The 20,255-nt window shown below is 44.8% G+C and overlaps 1 protein-coding gene across 5 annotated transcripts in view; it reads right to left on the bottom strand.

Annotated features, from left to right (window-relative positions):
* Positions 1 to 20,255, bottom strand: part of RFX2 (regulatory factor X2) — a 123,341-nt gene that overhangs the window by 92,418 nt on the left and 10,668 nt on the right. Inside the window, exon 2 of one of the 5 annotated variants that reach the window (XM_017867003.1) lies at positions 16,188 to 16,294. The exons of 3 other annotated variants lie outside the window; for them this stretch is intronic. In XM_017867003.1, coding sequence (XP_017722492.1) covers positions 16,188 to 16,281 — 94 coding nt within the window. In that variant the 5' untranslated portion in view covers positions 16,282 to 16,294. Of the gene's footprint in view, positions 1 to 16,187; positions 16,295 to 20,255 lie in introns of those variants that run through there. One more of the 5 variants, XM_017867006.1, reaches the window with a different exon arrangement.

The raw sequence follows: 20,255 nt of genomic DNA, 5'->3' as shown, positions 1-20,255 counted from the left end.
AGGTTATAAGAATCTCTGCAAACAGGCCGGGCGTGGTGGCTCATGCCTGTAATCCCTGCACTTTGGGAGGCTGAGGCAGGTGGATTACAAGGTCAGGCGATCAAGACCATCCTGGCCAACATGGTGAAACCCCATCTCTACTAAAAATACAAAAATTAGCTGGGCGTGGTGGCACGTGCCTGTAATCCCAGCTACTTGGGAGGCTGAGACAGAAAAATCGCTTGAACCAGGGAGCTGTGAGCTGAGATCACACCATTGCACTCCAGCCTGGCAACAAAGCAAGATCCTGTCTGAAAAAAAAAAAAAGGAATCTATGCAAGTGTGAAAAACCATAGAACAGCAAACCCAAAAAGGCAAACATGACTGCATGTAGATTTAAAATATAAATAAATAATAAAAAAAGAAAAAAAGGTGCATCTACTGAGTGCCTGGCCCCATTCTAGGCTCTGAGGATTCTGTTTTTTTAGGGATGGGTCTTGCTCTGTTTACCCAGGCTGGAGAGTGCAGTGGTATGATCACAACTCACTGCAGCCTCTAACTCCAGGGCTAAAGCAATCCTCCCGCCTCAGCCTCCTGAGTAGCTGGGACCACAGGCACATGCCTGGCTAATGTGTGTGTGTGTGTGTGTATGTGTGTGTGTGTGTGTGTGTGTGTGAGAGAGAGAGAGAGAGAGAGAGAGAGAAGGTGAGGTCTTGCTTTGTTGCCCAGGCTGGTTTCGAACTTTCAGCTTCAACTAATCCTGCCACTTTGGCCTCCCAAAATGCTGGGATTAAAATGTGAGCCACCACACCCAGCCTGAGGATTCTAAGGTGAACAGGTCAGATGAAAGTGCTGCTCTCAGGGTGCTGGCATCCTTGTCAGGCAAGAACACACAAGGTTGCAGATACACAAGGTTGTTCAGTAGAGATCCAGGCTGTGGTGCAAGGGGACTGCAGAGGGACAGAGCCTGGTGGAGAGGGCTCCCCTCTTGATAGCCAGTTAGGGGTGGCACTAAGGATGGCACTGAGCTGGGACCTGGCAGCTGCAGGGAAGGGGCCAGCCTTAGGAGGATGTGGGAGGGAGCAGCCTGGACAACAGGAATAGCTGTGCAATTGTCCTGCAGCAGCAGAGGCCCTGAACAAGGTCAGACCTCTAGAGTTTTAAAATTCCAATTGCCGGCCGGGCTCGGTGGCTCACACCTGTAATCCCAGCACTTTGGGAGGCTGAGGTGGGTGGATCACGAAGTCAGGAGTTTGAGACTAGCCTGGCCAACCTGGTGAAACCCCATCTCTACTAAAAATTAAAAAATTAGCTGGGTATGGTGATGCACACCTGTAGTCCCAGTTACTTGGGAGGCTGAGGCAGGAGAATCACTTGAACCTGGGAGGTGGAGGTTGCAGTGAGTCAAGATCATGCCATTGCACGCCAGCCTGGGCAACAGAGCAAGACTCCATCTCAAAAAAAAAAAAAAAAAATTCCAATTGCTGTGGGAAGCCCAGGAGGCTCAACCCATAGGCACAATATAATCTGACTTACACCTTTTAAAAGAGCATTCTTCTTAGATTATACAGAGAAAGAGTGAATGCAGGAAAACTAGGATAAAGGCATTTACTACTTTTTAAAAGTTCATAATAATTCTGCTTCCTGGCCGGGTATGGTGGCTCACACCTGTAATCCCAGCACTTTGGGAGGCCGAGGTGGGAGGATTGATTGAGGTCAAACAGGCCAAAAAGCGAGACCCTGTCTCTATTTTAAACAAATAATAATAATAATTAATTATGCTTCCAAGACCTGTCTGTGGAACCTGGGAAGAAATCATATCATTTTATAAACAAACCAAGTAACACTAAGCCCACAGCATGAAGGGTTAACTAATTAAGCATTTAGTTAACATGAAAGTAAATGATGGCTTCTATACATTTTTAATGCAGGTAATTATACTCTCAGTAAATCATTACAGCACACAAACATTAGCATGCTTATTAATTCAGTGTTAATTGCTATTGGCTTACATGTACTATTATCCAAAAATTAAATAATTTATGAGTGTACACTCACTTTTTAAAATAGGTACATAAAAAGGTAGATGGAGGGCCGGATGTGGTGGCTCATGCCTGTAATCCTAGCACTTTGGGAGGTCGAGGAGGGTGGATCACCTGAAGTCAGGAGTTCGAGACCAGCCTGGCCAACATGGTAAAACCCCGTCTCTACTAAAAATACAAAAATTATCTGGGCGTGGTGGTGCACACCTGTAATCCCAGCTACTAGGGAGGCTGAGGGAGGAGAATCATTTGAACCCAGGAGGCAGAGGATGCAGTGAGCTGAGATTGTTCCATTGCACTCCAGCCTGGGCAACAGAGTAAGATTGTCTCAAAAAAAAAAAAAAAGAAAGAAAGAAAGAAAAGAAAGAAAGAAAGAAAGAAGGAAGGAAGGAAGGAAGGAAGGAAGGAAGAAAGAAAGAAAGAAAGAAAAGAGAAAGAAAGAAAGAAAGAAAGAAAGAAAGAAAGAAAGAAAGAAAGAAAGAAAGAAAGAAAGAAAGAAAGAAAGAAAGAAAGAAAAAAAAAAAAAAAAAGGTAGACAGAGGAAGTGGACCAGATGTTGAATCTAGTTTGGTTACAGTCATTGCTGGGGATTAATAGAGTAAGAGGAGAGCCCTTCTCAACTGAATTGATGTCTATCAGGGGTTGGAAAGTTTTCTTTTTTTCTTTGAGACTGAGCCTTTCTCTGTCACCCAGGCTGGAGCACAGCGGCGTGATCACAGCTCACTGCATCCTCTAACTCCTGAGCTCAAGCCATCCTCCCACCACAGCCTCCCATGTAGCTGGGACCAACACTCTCAGCTACATGGGAGTGTATGCACCAACACTCTCAGCTAGTTTTTGTATTTTTTGTAGAGATAAGGTTTTGCCATGTTGCCCAGACTAGTCTTGAACTCCTGGGCTCATGGGATCCACCCACTTTGGCCTCCCAAAGTGTTGGGATTACAGGCATTAGCCACTGGAAAACTTTCTATAAGGGCCAGAAAATATACATCTTCGGCTTTGCAGGTCTCTGTTGAGACTACTCAACTCTGCCTCTGGACAGTAGGAGGAATGAGCGTGGCTGTCGCACTCAGTGCCTTTCAGAGCCATGCTAGAGCCTGGAGCAAAGAGGAAAAAAAAAAAGCAGCAGTGCTGATCCTGCTTTATGTAAAATTTCAACATTTTGTTCGTCATGGAATTTTTTTCCCTTTTTTTTTGAGACAGGGTCTCAAAACACGGCTCACTGCAGCCTCAACCTCCCCGGGGTCAGGGAGTACAGGCACATGCCACTACACCTGGCTAATTTTTGTATTCTTTGTAGAGACGGGGTTTCACCCTGTTGTCCTGGCTGGTCTCGAACTCCTGGCCTCAAGTGATCCACCCACCTTGGCTTCCTAGAGTGCTAGGATTACAGGTGTGAGCCACTGTGCCCGGCCTTCATCATGAAATGTTTTGCCATTTATTTTGATTTTTAAAAATACTGCATTAAAACACTGTGTATCTTGATGACTGTGGTTTTTTTAGGTACCGCCTTAAATTTTGTACCTCAGGCGAGGGCCTCACTTGCCTCATGCTAGTCCCAGCCCTAGTACTGGTGCTGTTCCAACAAAATTGAACATTTATGGACACTGAAATTTATGGACACTGAAATTTAATTTCATATCATTTTCATGTGTCACAAAATATTTTTTGTTTCCAATCATTTAAAAATGCAAAAAATATTCTCAACTCATGGAAAGTAAAACAAAATAAAATCCGCAGTAGTGTGCCAGATGCAGTCTGCTGACTCCTGTTTTTTTTTTTTTTTAATTTTATTCATTTATTTATTTATTATGAGGCCGGTTCTTGCTCTGTCACCCAGGCTGGAGTGCAGTGGTGCAAACATGGCTCACTGCAGCCTTAACCTCCAGAGCTCAAGTGCTTCTCCTGCCTCAGCCTCCCCGGAAGCTGAGACCACAGGTATGTGCCACCATGCCTGGGCAATTTTTAAATTTTTTTGTTCAGATGGGGTCTCATCATCTTGCCCAGGCTCTGACCCCTATCTTAGATGGCCTTTTGGGGAACATGTCTTACTCACAATTATAGACAGTGGAAAATGCCTGCTAGCGAGTGGGCACTCAAACGTGTCTGAATAATTTAGTCCCATTTTCTCCATTCTTAAATTCCTGATTAGGTTGCTTTTCATTCTCTTCCCAGCCCCAGATCTCCAAATACAAGAGATGAGCACACGTGTCTAGGGCACCCCAGACCTCTTGGGCAGGGAGGACTCTCGGCAGAGAAGGCCCGATACGGGAGTGTGGTGTGGGAATCGTCTGTGAGTGCTGAAGAACCGGCTCTCCACCTGCCCCAAGCTTTCTTTCCATTAGGATCAAAAGCAGGATTCGCCCAGTTAAGAGCATGGAAACGAAATGAGCTTGCTGTGCATCGTTCAGCTAATACATGACCACAGGCAAGATAAATGTTTAGGGTCTTTATTGAAGCTGTGATCCTCTGCTTTAGTAGGAGAGTAGGGACTTATGAGAGGCAAACTATACAAAGCATATGCCTCCTAGTAAAGTAATGCTGGGAAATATGATTGGAGTTGATTACTCTTTATCATTAGTTATGGTAAAATGTGCATAATGTATAATTTACCATTTTAACCATGTTTAATGTACAGCTCAGTAGCATTAAGTGCATTCACACTGTTGTGCAACCATCACCTCCATCCATCTCCAGAACATTCTCATCTTCCCAGATTGAAACTTTGTCCCCATGAAACACTCACTTCCTACCCCTCTCCAGCCCCTGGCACCCACCATTCTACTTTCTGTCTCTACGGATCTGATGACTCTAAGGACCTCCTAGGGGTGGAATCACACAGGATTTGTCCTTCCTTCCTTTTTCTTTCTTTCTTTCCTTCCTCCCTCCCTCCTCCTCCTCCTCCTCCCCTTCCTTCCTTCCTGCCTGCCTGCCTGCCTGCCTGCCTCCCTCCCTCCCTCCCTCCCTCCCTTCCTTCTTTCTTTCTTTCTCTTTCTTTTCTTTCTTCTTTCGATGGAATCTCGCTCTTGTTGCCCAGACAGGAGTACAGTGGTGCGATCTTACCTCACTGCGACCTCTGCCTCCTGGGTTCAAGTGATTCTCCTGCTGAAGCCTTCCAAGTAGCTGGGATTACAGGCGCCTGCCACCACGCCCGGATAATTTTATATTTTTAGTGGAGACTGGGTTTCACCATGTTGGCCAGGCTGGTCTCAAACTCTTGACCTCAGGTGATCCACCTGCCTTGGCCTCCCAGAGTGCTGGGATTAGAGGCGTGAGCCACTGCGCCCGGCTGGATTTGTCCTTTTGTGTCTGATTTCTTTCACCAAGCACGATGTCTTTAAGCATAATGCATAATGTCCATGTTGCAGCCTGTGTCAGAATTTCCTTCCTTTTTCAAGGCTGAATAGTATTCCATTGTATGGATGGATCACATTTTATTTATCCATTCATTTGTTGGTGGACACTTGAGTTGCCTCCACCTTTTAGCTATTGCAAATCATGCTGCTATGAGCATGAGTGTACAAATCCCTGTTTGAGTGTACAAATACTGTTTTCCAAAGTAGCTACACTATTTTGCATACCTACCAACAGTTCACACAGGTTCGGTTCCAATTTATCCATATTCTCATCAACATTTTTCTGTCTTTTTTCTTTTGGATAACAGTCATGTTAATGGGTGTGAAGTGATGTCTTATGAGGGTTTTGATTTGCATTTCCGCAGTGATTACTGGTGGGAAACACCTTTCCAACTGCTTATTGGCCGTTTGTATATCTTCTTTGAAGAAACAGAAATATCTACTCAAGTCCTCTGCCCATTTAAAAAATTTTTTTGCCAAGTTATAGAAATTCTTTATATATTTTGAATATTAACCTCTTATTAGAAATGATTTGGAAACATTTTCTTCCACTCCTTGGGTTGTCTTTTTATTCTGCTGCTACTGTTCTTTGATGCATAAAAGTTTTCAACTCTGATGGTAACAAGTTTTCTGTTTTTTCTTTTGTTGTGAGTGCTTTTGATGTCCTATCCAAGAAATCATTGCCAGATCCAATAGCATAAAGATGTCTCCCTATGTTTGCTGCTAAGAATTTTACAGTTTTAGCTCTTATGCTTAGGTCTTTGATCCATTTTGAGTTACATTTTGTAATGTTACAAAATAAGAGTCCTGGCTGGGCATGGTGGCTCATGCCTGTAATCCCAGCACTTTTGGAGGATGAGGTGGGAGGATTGCTTGAGGTCAGGAGTTCAAGACCAGCCTGGGCAACATAGTGAGACCTCATCTCCATAAAAAATTTAAAAATTAGCCTGGCATGGTGGCACATGCCTGTGATCCCAGCTGGTTGGGAGGCAGAAGCAGGAGGATCTCTTGAGCCCAGGTAGAGGCTGCAGTGAGCCATGATTGTATCACTACACTCCAGCCTGGGTGATAGAACTAGATCCTGTCTCAAAGGAAAAAAAAAAAAGGCAGGGGAGGTCCAATTTCATTCTTTTGAAGGTAGAAACCCAGTTTTCCCAGCATCATTTATTGGAAAGACTGTCTTTACCCCATCGAATGATCTTGGCACCCTTGCAGAAGTCAAACATGGTCATGAGGTGCTTCCTGACAGGGATACATTCTCGGCAATGCATCCTCAGGCAATTTCGTCATTGTGTGAATATCACAGAGTGTACTTACACAAACCTAGACGCTACAACCTACGTAGCACACCTGGGCTGTATGGTATAAGCTATTGCTCCCAGGCTGCAAACCTGTCAAGCATGTGACTGCAGTGAACACCGCAGGCAACTGTAACACAGTGGTGAGTATTTGTGTCTCTAAACATAGCTAAGCATAGAAAAGGTACAGGAAAAATACAGCATTATAATCTTATGGGATCACTTGTATATGTGATCTGCTGTTATGCATGGCATGATTGCATTATAAACAGATAATTAAAGTTAAGTAATAACACACAAGAATCTAATCTTGCCAGAAAGGGCACTCTAAAAGTGAACTGCAAAAGCTCACAGGAATTAGATGGCTTCTGTGTTTCCCCTTTGACAGTAATGGATGCGTCCATGCACACGGCTCATTCCTGTTTTCAGTGATGCACTTCCTTACTATTACTTGCAAAAGGAATTTGTCTGTTCTGACCACACAACTCTACGGAGATACAAACATCACATGGGCACCTCTGCCGTTTCTGTTTACTACTAATGTAGATTGTCATGTAATTTTTGCCCTTCCATGCCTGTTCTTCTGAGGAGAAATTCCCAGTGTTGAGCAGATTTTGAAAGAGATCCAGACTGATGAAAATTAAAAACCACTGGGCTATAGCAGTGTGTCTTTTTTTTTTTTTTTTTTTTTTGAGACAGAGTTCATCTGTCGCCCCAGGCTGCAGTGCGATCCGTCGGCTCACTGCAAGCTCCGCCTCGCAGTCACACCATTCTCCTGCCCTCAGCCTCCCGAGTAGCTGCGACTACAGGCACCCACCACCACCACACCCGGCTAATTTTTTTTTTTTTTTTTTTTTTTTTTTTTTTTAGTAGAGATGGGGTTTCACCATGTTAGCCAGGATTGTCTTGATCTCCTGACCTCGTGATCCGCCTACCTCGGCCTCCCAAAGTGCTGGGATTACAGGCTTGAGCCATCCCGCCAGGTCTTTTTTTTTTGTTTTAAATCTTTTAAAACTTAAGTTGACAAATTTGAGGACTCCAATTCAGACGAGCTTTGTTGTATAAACCAGGCAGATCTATGGTCTTTAGAAGAAAGTAACAAAATCAATTCACTTCCTGGGCGAGGACTGAGCAGAGGCAGACGGTGGCAGCAGGTCAGAAGCCATGGGCTGCAGAGACATTCATGATAGAAAGGGCGACAGGCATAATCTTCACAGGGGCAAAGTGAGATGCACACCCATCTCCAGCAGGGAGCCACAGTCCACAGGTGGCTACTCCTTCCTCCCACCACCCTGTATTTAGGAATTCAAACAGCCCGAGAAGGGACTGTGCTGATAATTGGCTCTGCCTTCACAGAACACTTGGGAGATAATTAACCCACAGTCCACCAACCCCAGGAATTCGAGGATCGAGGATCAGAGGAAGCCCAGAAGAGAGATACCTGCCAGAGGGGAGTAAAGGGGCTTAGAGAGAAGTTCAGTTTTTTTCTCGCATCCACCCATTCAACACAAGGAAGCCCACCTGATTTATCACATCTAGTCACTGACCTTGATGAGTTTCATGGCCAGGCATTAAGGCGAGTCCCCACTGACTTTCTCACCCCAGAGAAGCCCGATTCCAATTCTAGCCCTTCCCTCGACTCTGTCAGTAATTCCTAGCAATGTCTTAACTCTAAAAAATCCAGCTACAACAAAAGATTCAAATGCTGCAAAATTTATTTTTGTGAGGTTTCAGCTCCAACTGAAAGGGCTGATATCATGGAAATAGCTTTTTTGACAGCTAAACAGAAATTATTTTCCTTGTTGATTAGCCATGACACATTCTCACTTCTTAGGTGAACAGCGTGTTTTGACACGAAGGTGACAGGTTACAGGTGCTGGGCTTCTCTACGGGGGACACGAAGGTGACGGGTTACAGGTGCTGGGCTTCTCTACAGGGGGACACGAAGGTGACGGGTTACAGGTGCTGGGCTTCTCTACAGGGGCAGTTTCTCCCCCAGGAGCCTCACTCCTTACATCATCATCTAAAGCAGTAATTAATTTCAGAAACCACTCCTGGCTGCCATATAAGCTGCACACCCACTTCCAGAACTGGCTTAACCCGCCAGGAAGCAGCCACAGTCCTCAAGGGAGAGTCACCCAGAGCTGCGTGTTGGTGAGTCAGAGACCAGAGCTAAGAGGAAACAATGCCCCCTGAGACACAGCCCCTCAAAGACAAAGAAGAATGCCACAGAGGAAGACCAGGGCACTACCGCTTTCTTTTTTTTCTCCTTTTGAGATGGAGTTTCACTCTTGTTGCCCAGGCTGGAATGCAATGACGCGATCTCGGCTCACTGCGATCTCGGCTCACTGCAACCTCCACCTCCCGCGATTCTCCTGCCTCAGCCTCCCGAGTAGCTGGGATTACAGGCATGCGCCACCACGCCCTGCTAATTTTGTATTTTTAGTACAGATGGGGTTTCTCCATGTTGGTCAGACTGGTCTCGAACTCTCAACCTCAGGTGATCCACCTGCCTCGGCCTCCCCAAGTGCTAGGATTACAGGCGTGAGCCACTGCACCGACCCAGCACTTTTTTTGTAAAGGCATAGTTCTCATAGGTATAAGAAGGCAATGAAATTCATCCTGCAAGATGGATGTAGCCAAAGACTCTTCTTTAATTACAACAAACAGGAGAAGATAACAAAGTAAATATTCCTCTCTCCCTTAGATGAAGCAAAAACATGATGTTAAACACCATTGAAGAGCCTAAGGGATTTTATAAACCTCAAAATCAGCATCACATTCATATACACATGAGTACTAATCACATATAGCCAAGTAATGTGTGTCAGACCAGGGGCTGGCAAGCTTTTTTTGTGAAATGCGGAATAGCAAATATTTTAGGTTTTGCAGGTCAGGCATTCTCTGTCAAGATGACTCAACTCCATCCATCGTAGGGTGAAATGATTGTGGCTGTGTGCCAATAAAACTTTATTTATGGTTCCAATTTTAGCATATTTGCTGCCGAAGCAAGCACAATTTATGGACACTGAAATGTGAATTTCAGATAATTTTGTATGTCCTAAAACATTCTTCTTTTGATTTTTTCCAACTACTTAAAAATGTAGGAAAAAAAGCATTCTTAGTTCACGGGCTGTACAAAAACAGGCGGTGAGTTGGATTTAGCCCATGGGCTAGTTTGCCCACTCTGTATTAGACTCAGATGTTTGGACTCATGTCTTTAAAACAGAGCCTAAAATAACTCCAAATATATAAAAAGGCAGGTATCAAATAGCCCATGTAATGACAAATACCATTCTAGAAATCTGTGTCCAGCAGGTCAAGGACACTCTGGGGGTGAAGACCAACATTCCTGTCATGTCTCCATCGCAGAGGCGCAGGATGTGGGGTTTTGGGCAGTCTCTGAAAAGGGCGCGTGCATGGGCAGGAGCTGGAGCAATGTCACAGGGAAGGGGGAGGCCAGCTCTCATGTCATGTGGATCCTGACCCTGTGCTATGGTTGGAATATTTGTGTCCCCCTAAAACTCACATATTGAAACCTAACCCTCAATATGACAGCATCTGGAGGTGGGGCCTTTGGGAGATGATTAGGTCATGAACATGGTGCCCTCAGGAGTGGGATTAGGGTCCTTGCAAAAGAGGCCCCAGAGACTTCCCCTGCCCCTTCCATCACGTGAGGATACACCTAGAAGGCAGAAGCTGAACCAGAAAGCAGGCCCTCCCCAGACACCAAATCTGCCAGTGCCTTGATCTTGGACTTCCCAGCCTCCAGAGCTGACAGCAACACATTCCTGTTGTTTAGAAGCCAGCCAGTTTCTAATATTTTTGTTGTAGCACCTGAATGAACTGCCATACCTCCACCACCCTGTGTAGTTCTTACATGCGTTCAGGACCTTCATGATTCAGGGTCTTTGGACATTTCACAGAAGAAGAGAAACTTGTGGATTAGAGAAAATTATTATACGAGATAACATCTTTGGATTGATTGTTTGTTTGTTTGGAGACAGGGTCTCGCTTTTGCAGTCCCAGGCTGGACTGCAGTGGCATGAACATGGCTCACTGCAGTCTCAATGTCCCGGGCTCAAGAGGACCTCCCACCTCACCCTCTGGAGTAGTTGGGACCAGACGCCCACACCACCACACTTGGCTATTTTTGTATTTTGTATTTTTCATAGGGACAGGGTTTCACCATGTTGCCCAGGCTGGTCTTGAACTCCTGAGCTCAAGTGATCTTCCTGCCTCAGCCTCCCAAAGTGCTGAGGTTACTGGCATGAGCCACCGTGCCAGCCCAGATAATACTTTTGAATATACATTTCTCGGCCGGGTGAGGTTGCAGTGAGCCAAGATCACGCCACTGCACTCCAGCCTGGGTGACAGAGTGAGACTCTGTTTCAAAAAAATAAAATAAAATAAAATAAATATATATATATACACACACATTTCTCCAAAGAAGATCTACAGACAGAGAAAAGCATATGAAAGGCTCAGCATCATTAGTCATTAGAGAAACACAAATCAGAACAACAATGAAATACCACTTCACACCTACTAGGTTGGCTATAGGAAAAACAGGGAAAAATAAAAGTGTTGGTGAGGATGTGGAGAAACTGGAGCCCTCATCCCTGCCGGTGGGAATGTAAAAGGACGGTTTGGCAGTTGACATGCAGTTACCATATGACTCAGCAACTCCACTCCTAGGTGTATTCCCTGAGGAAATGAAGCTATATGTCCAGGCAAAAGCTTGTCCGCGAATATTCATGGCAGCACTATTCGTAATAGTCAAAAGGTAGAAACAACCCAAATGCCCATCAAGGGATGAATGCGTAAACAGATGTGGTCCATCCATGGAGCGGAATACTATTCAGCCATGAAAAAGAATGAAGCTCTGACACAGGCTACAATGTGGATGAACTTCAAAACAATATTATCCAATCTTCCAGGGCTTAAATATATATTTATATACACACAAGTGAAAGAAGCCAGTCACGAGAAAGGACACATATTGTATGATTCTATTTATAGGAAATATTCAGAATAGGAAAACCCGCATAGACGAGAAGTAGACTGGTGTTTGCCAGGGGCTGGGGAGTGGGGGACTGTGATTGACTTCTAATAGGTATGGAGTTTCTTTTCATGGTGACAGAAATGTTCTGGAATTAGATAATGATGATGGCTTCACAACACTGTGAAAATCCTAAAATCCACCAAATGAAAACCACTTTAAAGTGGTTAAAATGGTAAATTTTGGGCTGGGTGTGGTGTGTGGTGACGCATGCCTGTAAACCCAGCACTTTGGGAGGCTGAGGCTGGGGACTGCTTGAATCCAGGAGTTTGAGACCAGCGTGGGCAACATAGTGAGACCCTGTCTCTACAAAAAATTAGCCAGGCATGGTGGCGTGCACCTATAGTCCCAACCCAGGAGGTGGAGGCTACAGTAAGCCATGATCTCACCACCGCACTGCAGCCTGGGCGACAGAACAAGACCCTATCTGGAAAAAAAAAAAAAAGTGAATTGTATGTGAATTTTACCACAATTGAAAAAAGAAGATGACGCTGAGTGCTGGCAAATGCCAGCCACGAAGAGAAACGACGACATAGAGACTAAAAGCATTCCTGCATTCCTCACCTCAGGAGAAGTAAAATGCAATATTCTCATAATTATGAGAAATTAGGCACAAGAACTTACAAAGTACAATTTGAACATTTTCAGAAATAAAATTCAGTAACAAACAAAAATATCTGTTCAACATGATCCCTAAGAGACTGTTTGTGAAAATCTCGAGTGATGGGAGAGAAGTAGGTGTGGGGAAGTCTGTTTCAGAAACGCTGAGTCTAAGCAGCAAAACGTGTTTACATGAGTCCCGTCAACAGAATAAGCCGAGAGACTGAATGAGGAATGAACTGCGGGAGGTAGGCATTCTACAATCAGGAATCTGAAATGAGACTATGTCCCAGTTTGGGAGTCAGAGAATTGTAGACTTTCTGGGCCAAGCTCTCAGTGAACATTAACCCTGGAGAATAAAGGAGCAGGGAGTTTCTAGAAGATTCTACATTCGGGGGTGGGGGGAGGAAAACTGTGGAGGTTGGTGTCTCAGAAATCTTAAAGGATGTTAAAAAAGAAAACTATGATTCACTGAATTTAAAATGGGAGAAAAGCTCAGATTAAGAATGAACAACTTTATCGAGGATTAGGTCACAGGAATTCTGGTTTTAAATTGTTTACATAAAGAGAAAGAATTTGTACCATAATAAGAAGCCAACTATAACAGCAAGAAAGAGGTTCAAGAACAGGAGCTAGTGGCTGCACAACTGAGTTCCCTCCTCGGGCTGGAGAGAGCAGGGGCTCAAGTCCCTAAACCCGGGCCATGGCAGCATGGGGTCAATGACCCAAGAAAGCAGCTCCGGACGGAGGGTGGCCCCGCAGGCTGCATCCTGGGCTGCTGGAAGGAAGGTCTTCCGCTGAGAAGGTGGCAGAATGAGTGCTCTGCTGGAGAATAAAGATAGCAGAGTTTACAGCCGCGTGTCCAGAGGGAATTCGGAGGCGGGGTGCACACCGTTGCTAGGCTCCAGTCCGTGCACGAGTCAAGGGCGACAAGCATGAGCTTGTGGCTGTGCAAACCAGCCCAGTGGCCAGGCCTTCCCGAGAGGCACACGCCAGCATGGGCGCAGCTCACGGTGACAGAATGAGGCTGAGTCAGTCACACGTGGGCTGTAGGACAGGCAGAGCCAAGCTGACAGGGAACACCTTCCAGAAGAGGGGCCGGGGGAGGGAGAGGCTGCCAGGGGGTCTGAGCACCTCCTCAGTAGCCCACAGAACACTGTGGTTGAGTTCAGTGTGCATTCTCCTGGAGGGTGGAGACACAAGTTTTCACGAGGCTGTCAAAGGGTCTGGGACCTGCTACTCTGAAATGTTAAGAAGGTAAAGAGTTTGTGCTGGCCTGAGAGGCAAGGAGTGGGACGGACTTAGGACAACGGACAGGCATGTGGTAAAAAAAGGCCCTGTGGTGTCGGGAGGTGAGGAGGTGGCTCTGGTCCTGCTGGAGGCAGTGCAGTTTCAGGAGAGGACAAAAGTGGAAAGTCACCTTTATAGTAGCAATGGAGTGCAGATGTAAGTGGCGGCAAGCTAAGGCCAAGGGGAGGAAGTCCGTGGGGCCCAGCAATTTCCCTCCCGTGACTGTGCAAACATCTCACACATGTACACAAATATATTTGGGCATGCATGCTTACTGCAGCATTGGCAGTAAAGTGGAAGGTATAACCAAAATGCCTATGAATAAATAACTAAGGCCGGATGCGATGGTTCATGCCTGCAGTCCTAGCACTTTGAGAGGTTGAGGGGGGCAGATTGCCTGAGCTCAGGAGTTCGAGGCCAGCCTGGACTACATGGTGAAACCCTGTCTCTACTAAAATACAAAAAATTAGCCAGGCATGGTGGCATGTGCCTGTAATCCCAGCTACTCGGGAGGCTGAGGTACAAGAATTGCTTGAACCCAGGAGGCAGAGGTTGCAGTGAGCCTGGATTGTGCCATTGCACTCCAACCTGGATGACAGAGCAAGACTCTGTCTCAAAAAAAAAAATAAAATAAAATAAAATAAAATAAAAGGCTAAGTAAGTACTTAGGACAGGAGTGGAAATATCAGACCGTTAGTAGAAAGAATGAAGCACAAACACAAATAGTGAGTGATAAGGAAAGATACAGGCTAAATATTAGGTAAAAGAGCAGGCTGCAGAAAAGTGAGCAAAATAATATCTTTTTTTTTTTGCAAAAAAAAAAAAAAAAAGTCTTAGTCCAGTCGTGAAAAGCAATGAAGCACCAACACATGGTACAAGGTGAATGAACCTTGAGAACATCATGCTAAAAACAGCCAGTCACAAAAGACTACTTACTATATGATTCCATTTTCATGAACTTTCCAGAACAGGCAAATCCACAAAGACAGAAAGTGGCTAAGTGGCTGCTAGGGGCTGGGGAAGGGAGGTGGGGAGTGACTGCTTAATGGGGATAGGGTGTCTTTTTGGGGTGATGACTCTGGAATTAGGTGATGGTGAATGGCTGCATAACCTTGTGAATATACTAAAAGCCATTAAATTGTACACATTAAGAGGATGAATTCTATGGCACGTGAATTACATCTCAAAGCAAAAAATACTAAAAAATTTGTGTGTATATTTTATAGGCCTGAGAAATATGTGAAAGCATCCACACCAAACTTTTCTTAGTGGTGGGAGGGACAGAGGAGAGAGGAAGAAGCAACTAGAGGCTCTTTTTTTCTTTTGTACGATTTGGATTTTTTTTTTTTTATGATGAAAAGGTAAGATTTTTATAATGTAAAAGAGAAGCAGAATTATGGGGACTACACACAGGATCCCAAAGTCCTGAAATGGTCACTAGGGAATTCTGGGGACAGATCACTCAGGTGGCTTGGAGGGCACCACCTGTGTCACAAAGTCCAGCGATGGTCACTTTAGAAAATGGACAACACTGAGGTCAGGTGGACCCACACCACTCAGACTTTGCGAGTGACCTTATGTTTTCATGGCTATAGAGTATCTGCACGCCAGTAAGTAGCCAATATAGTGGTCGCCTTTTAAAAGGAAGAGTTGACGTAAAACTTGTGCCTGCCTTGACTTTAACACCTTTACCTGTGCAGTCGGTATAGAAGCCAGGGTCACACGTGGCTGCCGAGCACCTGAAATGGGGCTGGTCTGAACTAAGATTTCTAAGACTTAGCACACAAAAAAGAATGTGAAATATCTCAACAATAATTTTTCTTATAGATTATATATTGAAATGAATATTTTCAATACAGTTCATTGGATGAAATGTATTATTAAATTACTTTCACTTGTCTCTTTTTACTTTTTAAAATGCAGCTACTGAGCCGGGCGCGGTGGCTCATGCCTGTAATCCCAGCATTTTGGGAGGCTGAGACAGGCAGATCACAAGGTCAGGAGATCGAAACCATCCTGGCTAACACGGTGAAACCCCGTCTCTACCAAAAATTACAAAATATTAGCCGGGTGTGGTGGCGGGCACCTGTAGTCCCAGCTACTTGGGAGGCTGAGACAGGAGAATGGCGTGAACCCAAGAGGTGGAGCTTGCAGTGAGCCGAGATCGCGCCACTGCACTCCAGCCTGGGCGACAAAGCGAGACTCCGTCTCAAAAAAATAAATAAATAAAAACAAAAATAAAGAAATAAAATGCGGCTACTAGAAAATTGCAAATTTCACACGTAGCTTGTGTTATGTTTCTATATTGGCCAGTAATGATCTAGAAGACCCTTAGAATAAATTATCTTAGGGTAAGTTTAAGAATTCACAAGTATCTTAAGAGATCCTATTTTACTAGAAAGCAAAATGATTTTTAGAGGTAGATGTGATCTCTATCTAGTAAGAACTCATGTAATCTTGACAAATAATTACTCTGTGTGGTATCCCACAAATACAGTAGACATGGCCTCTATCCTCAAGGGTTTTGCATGGATGGGGTGAGAAAGAAAAGGAGACGTACACAGATAATTCCTTACGTGGCAAAAGGTGATAGGTGCAGACTCCAGATGGAACAGGGTACCATAAACAGCAGGGCAGGGGAGTCTGGGCAGCATCCCGTCCTGGACCCTGCTGGAGGTGGGGTAGGGAAAATCAGGCAAAGGTGTAGACAAGGGGAGGGTGTGTGGGGCAGGGAAGGGGTCAAGAGACCAAGCTGGTTGGAGCTCGGGGAATAAAGGGGGAAATAAGATGGACCACTTGGAGAAAGTCTATGAATGCGAGTCAGAGCCCCTGGACTCCACCATAGGGGCAGGACTCAGGAAACTACCGCCTACCACCCAAATCTGGCCCAGCCTGTTTGTGTATGGCCCATGAGCCAAGAATGGCTTTTACATTTTGAAGTGGTTAGAAAAAAATCAAAATCAAAATATTTTGCAATGCATGAAAATTACATGAAATTCACATTTCAGCATCCATAAATAAAGTTTGATTGGCACATGGCCATGCCCAGGCTCTCACATGTTGTCTACATCTGCTTTCAAGCTCCATCGGGAGAGCTGAGTAGTGGAGATAGTGACCATCTGGGCCGCAAAAGCTAAAACATTTACTATCTAGCCCTTTATAGAGAATGTTTGCTGATCCCCACTTCCTTGGAATACTAAAACATCCTGTGGGCTTTCTTTGCTCAAATAAAATAAAGGCACTGCTCAAATAAAATAATGGCACTTGTGCCAATCTACAGAAATATTTATTGGCTAGGTTCCTCGAATTTAAAACATTTTCCCTATCAATATTTCTTAAACCTTTAGTAGACGTTTCCTCTTATCTGCTAATGAAGAGTAGCAAACAACAAAACAAAAAATAATGTCATACCCTGCAGGTTTCATATTATTGGGGAGCCCTGCACCAGTCTGTCTCTCCCAATCAACAGCAGTTTTTTGTTTGTTTGTTTTATTGAGACTGAGTCTGGCTCTGTAGTCCAGGCTGGAGTGCAGTAGCATGATCTCGGCTCACTGCAAGCTCCGCCTCCTGGTTTCACGCCATTCTCCTGCCTCAGCCTCCCGAGTAGCTGGGACTACAGGCGCCCGCCACCACGCTCGGCTATTTTTTTGTATTTTTAGTATAGACGGGGTTTCATCATGTTAGCCAGGATGGTCTCGATCTCCTAACCTTGTGATCCACCCGCCTCGGCCTCCCAAAATGCTGGGATTACAAGCATGAGCCACCGTGCCCAGCCAACAGCAGTTTTAAAGAATGTATGCTCACAGTTGATACTGCACACACTCTTGTTTCTTATAATTTAATCATGTTGCATGAATAAAATATTATGAGTTCACATGATTTAATTCAGTGCACTCCTGGTGTTTCACAATATCAGGTGGTCTCCCCCTCCCAGGGTCCCCCACCATCTTAAGGCCATTGTTGAGGGCAGCTAGAAGCACCAGATGTGGAAGAACACAGAACAAGAGGACCCATGCTATACCCTTCATCTAAGGTAAGAAATGGGAAGTTTACTTGAACAATCCTGAATGAGAGGGTCTGAATTGGAACAGTATAATCAGAAATAGAAAGGGAAGAATCAATACAAGACCAGTTTGGGTGGTAGGATCTATAGGAAGTAGTGAGTAGAAAAGAGAGCAGTGGGTTAGTGGGGGTGAAGGAGAGTGGGGAGAAGATGAGGTGACCCCTACCCTTCAACACTGGGCAACAGAGGAGACAGCTCCATCTATAGCCTTGGACTAGACCCTGGTGAGGAAGAATGAGTGGTCCAGGCTACTCGGGTTTCTGGCAAGAGCAGGTTGCCCAGGTTGGGACCCACACATCTCTCTTTCACTTGGGCCTTGCCTTTCTTCCTAGACCCTGGGTCCAACCTTTGTGAAGCAACAAAGAGGGGAAGTAACTAAAGAGAAAGGCAAATTGAGTGGAGTTTAGCTGCAGGAAATATTCCTCAGCTACCTGCCCAAAGGACTGAGACATGCATTAAGATATCTTTACCCTTCTGAGGGCATGATCATCATTCCAATTCCACTGGGCGTTTACAAGGATTAGAAGTAATACATGTAATGCACCAGGCACATAGTAGGTACTCACAGGTAATATCATGGCAACCCTTTATTATTATTAATTATTATTATTATTTTAGAGACAGGTCTCACCCTCTCACCCACGCTGGAGTGCAGTGGTGCAAACACGGCTCACTGCAGCTTCCAACTCCTATGCTCAACTCCTGTGCTCAAGTGATCCTTCCACCTCAGCCTCCCGAGTAGCTGAGACTACAAGTGTGCACCACCAGGCCCAGCTAATTTAAACTTTTTTTGTATGTAGACAGAGTCTTGTTATGGTGCCCAGGCTGGTCTTGAATTCCTGGCCTCAAGCTATCCTCCACCTCAGCCTCCAAAAATGTTGGGATTACAGGCATGAGCCACTGTGCCAGGTTCCCTTTATTTTTAAAACATAACCTTGTTGATCTAACAGGCACTACTTTTAACGTCTGGCTACTCCTTACTGAGGGCTGCTTTTCTGCCCATTTGCTTGATTCTGTGGCCAACATACCACGCTCTGCTGTTCTTGAAAAACCCTCTTTCTTCTTTTCTTATATGAGAATCAAGGCCGGGCGCGGTGGCTCAAGCCTGTAATCCCAGCACTTTGGGAGGCCGAGACGGGCGGATCACGAGGTCAGGAGATCGAGACCATCCTGGCTAACAGTGAAACCCCGTCTCTACTAAAAAATACAAAAAAACGAGCCGGGCAAGGTGGCGGGCACCTGTAGTCCCAGCTACTCGGGAGGCTGAGGCAGGAGAATGGCATAAACCCGGGAGGCGGAGCTTGCAGTGAGCTGAGATCCGGCCACTGCACTCCAGCCGGAGCGACAGAGCGAGACTCCGTCTCAAAAAAAAAAAAAAAATCAAAATGTTATCACAAAGCATTGAACATTCTTATATAGATCAGAGAAGGCAAATGACTTGATAAATGATGTCATACGTTATTTTATCTAAGAGCTTTGTAACCAGACAACTAAACGTATAATTATTTCAGAGTATCTATTTGGAAACAATGAAAGAACTTTGCTACCCATGAAGTTTATCCCAGCCTCTCTAAGTGGCTTATATTTTGACTTGCATGAAAAATGACCTCTCTTCCTGATGAGAACTGTTACTGGTCTAAATAGAAATGTGGGGCTCCATTGTGGGAACTTGAGAAATGGGGGCTCTCCCTGCACTGAGGCAGTGCAGTGAGTGCTTGGCTGATAATAACACCTATAAAGAGGCCGCAAGATAAAGAGAGACTTCAGCGAGATGCGTTTTCGTCCAAGTTCATCAGAGCCACCTGGGCAATGATCTTGAGGCAGTGTCTCTTTGTTGGTTTTAGCACCTTCCAGGACCACCAATACTACCATTCACTATTTTTCTTTAACACTCAGCTCTCGAGTTTTGGAATCTGTTCTTCATTAAACATGAGAGGTCAGGAGTGTTACAGAGGGGTTACAGATACCTTAACACCCACGAGAGACTTTCTCCTCAGCCTACTGGGAAGGCCTAAAAAAGAACTGGAAAAAAAAGAGGATTCTGCTTTGGCAGATCCAGTGGTAGCAGATCCATGTGTTGGGAAATGCTTTTGAGTTGGGGAACAAAGCTGGGGAAATAGATCTTTAAGAAAGGGAGCCAAGGTTAGAAATATTTGCCTACAAAGTGAGTAAATTGTATGTAACTCTGTTAATTCTCTATAACTGCTTCCTCTGCCACTGCTCGTGGCCCAGGGCTGACTTTTTGGGGTGACCCCAAGTGTCTGGAGCTTTCAAATCTTTCACTAATTGTTTGAACCACAAAAAAAAAAAAAAGCTAAGGTTAAAATACAACTTGCCCTATAACCTTGCTTTCCCTCAGAGCAAAAAGGAGAATTCATTGGTTCAACAAATGCTGAGTGCCACATTTCGTTGCTGAAACAATTCTAATAGACATAACAGCTCTATATTTGTTCCAAATTGACTTTTTAACAGAGTGAAATCTTTGAAAAGTTCCAAAGCAAAACAAGAGACAAATCAAGTCACTGCAATGGGCTGGGACATAGAATTCGGGATTTCATATTCTCC

This window comes from Rhinopithecus bieti, unplaced genomic scaffold (assembly GCF_001698545.2).
Source record: "Rhinopithecus bieti isolate Rb0 unplaced genomic scaffold, ASM169854v2 scaffold_1853, whole genome shotgun sequence".
Classification (NCBI taxonomy): domain Eukaryota; kingdom Metazoa; phylum Chordata; class Mammalia; order Primates; family Cercopithecidae; genus Rhinopithecus; species Rhinopithecus bieti.
The sequence above is the reverse complement of the archived record's forward strand: the minus strand, read 5'-3'. Positions and strand labels throughout refer to the sequence as shown.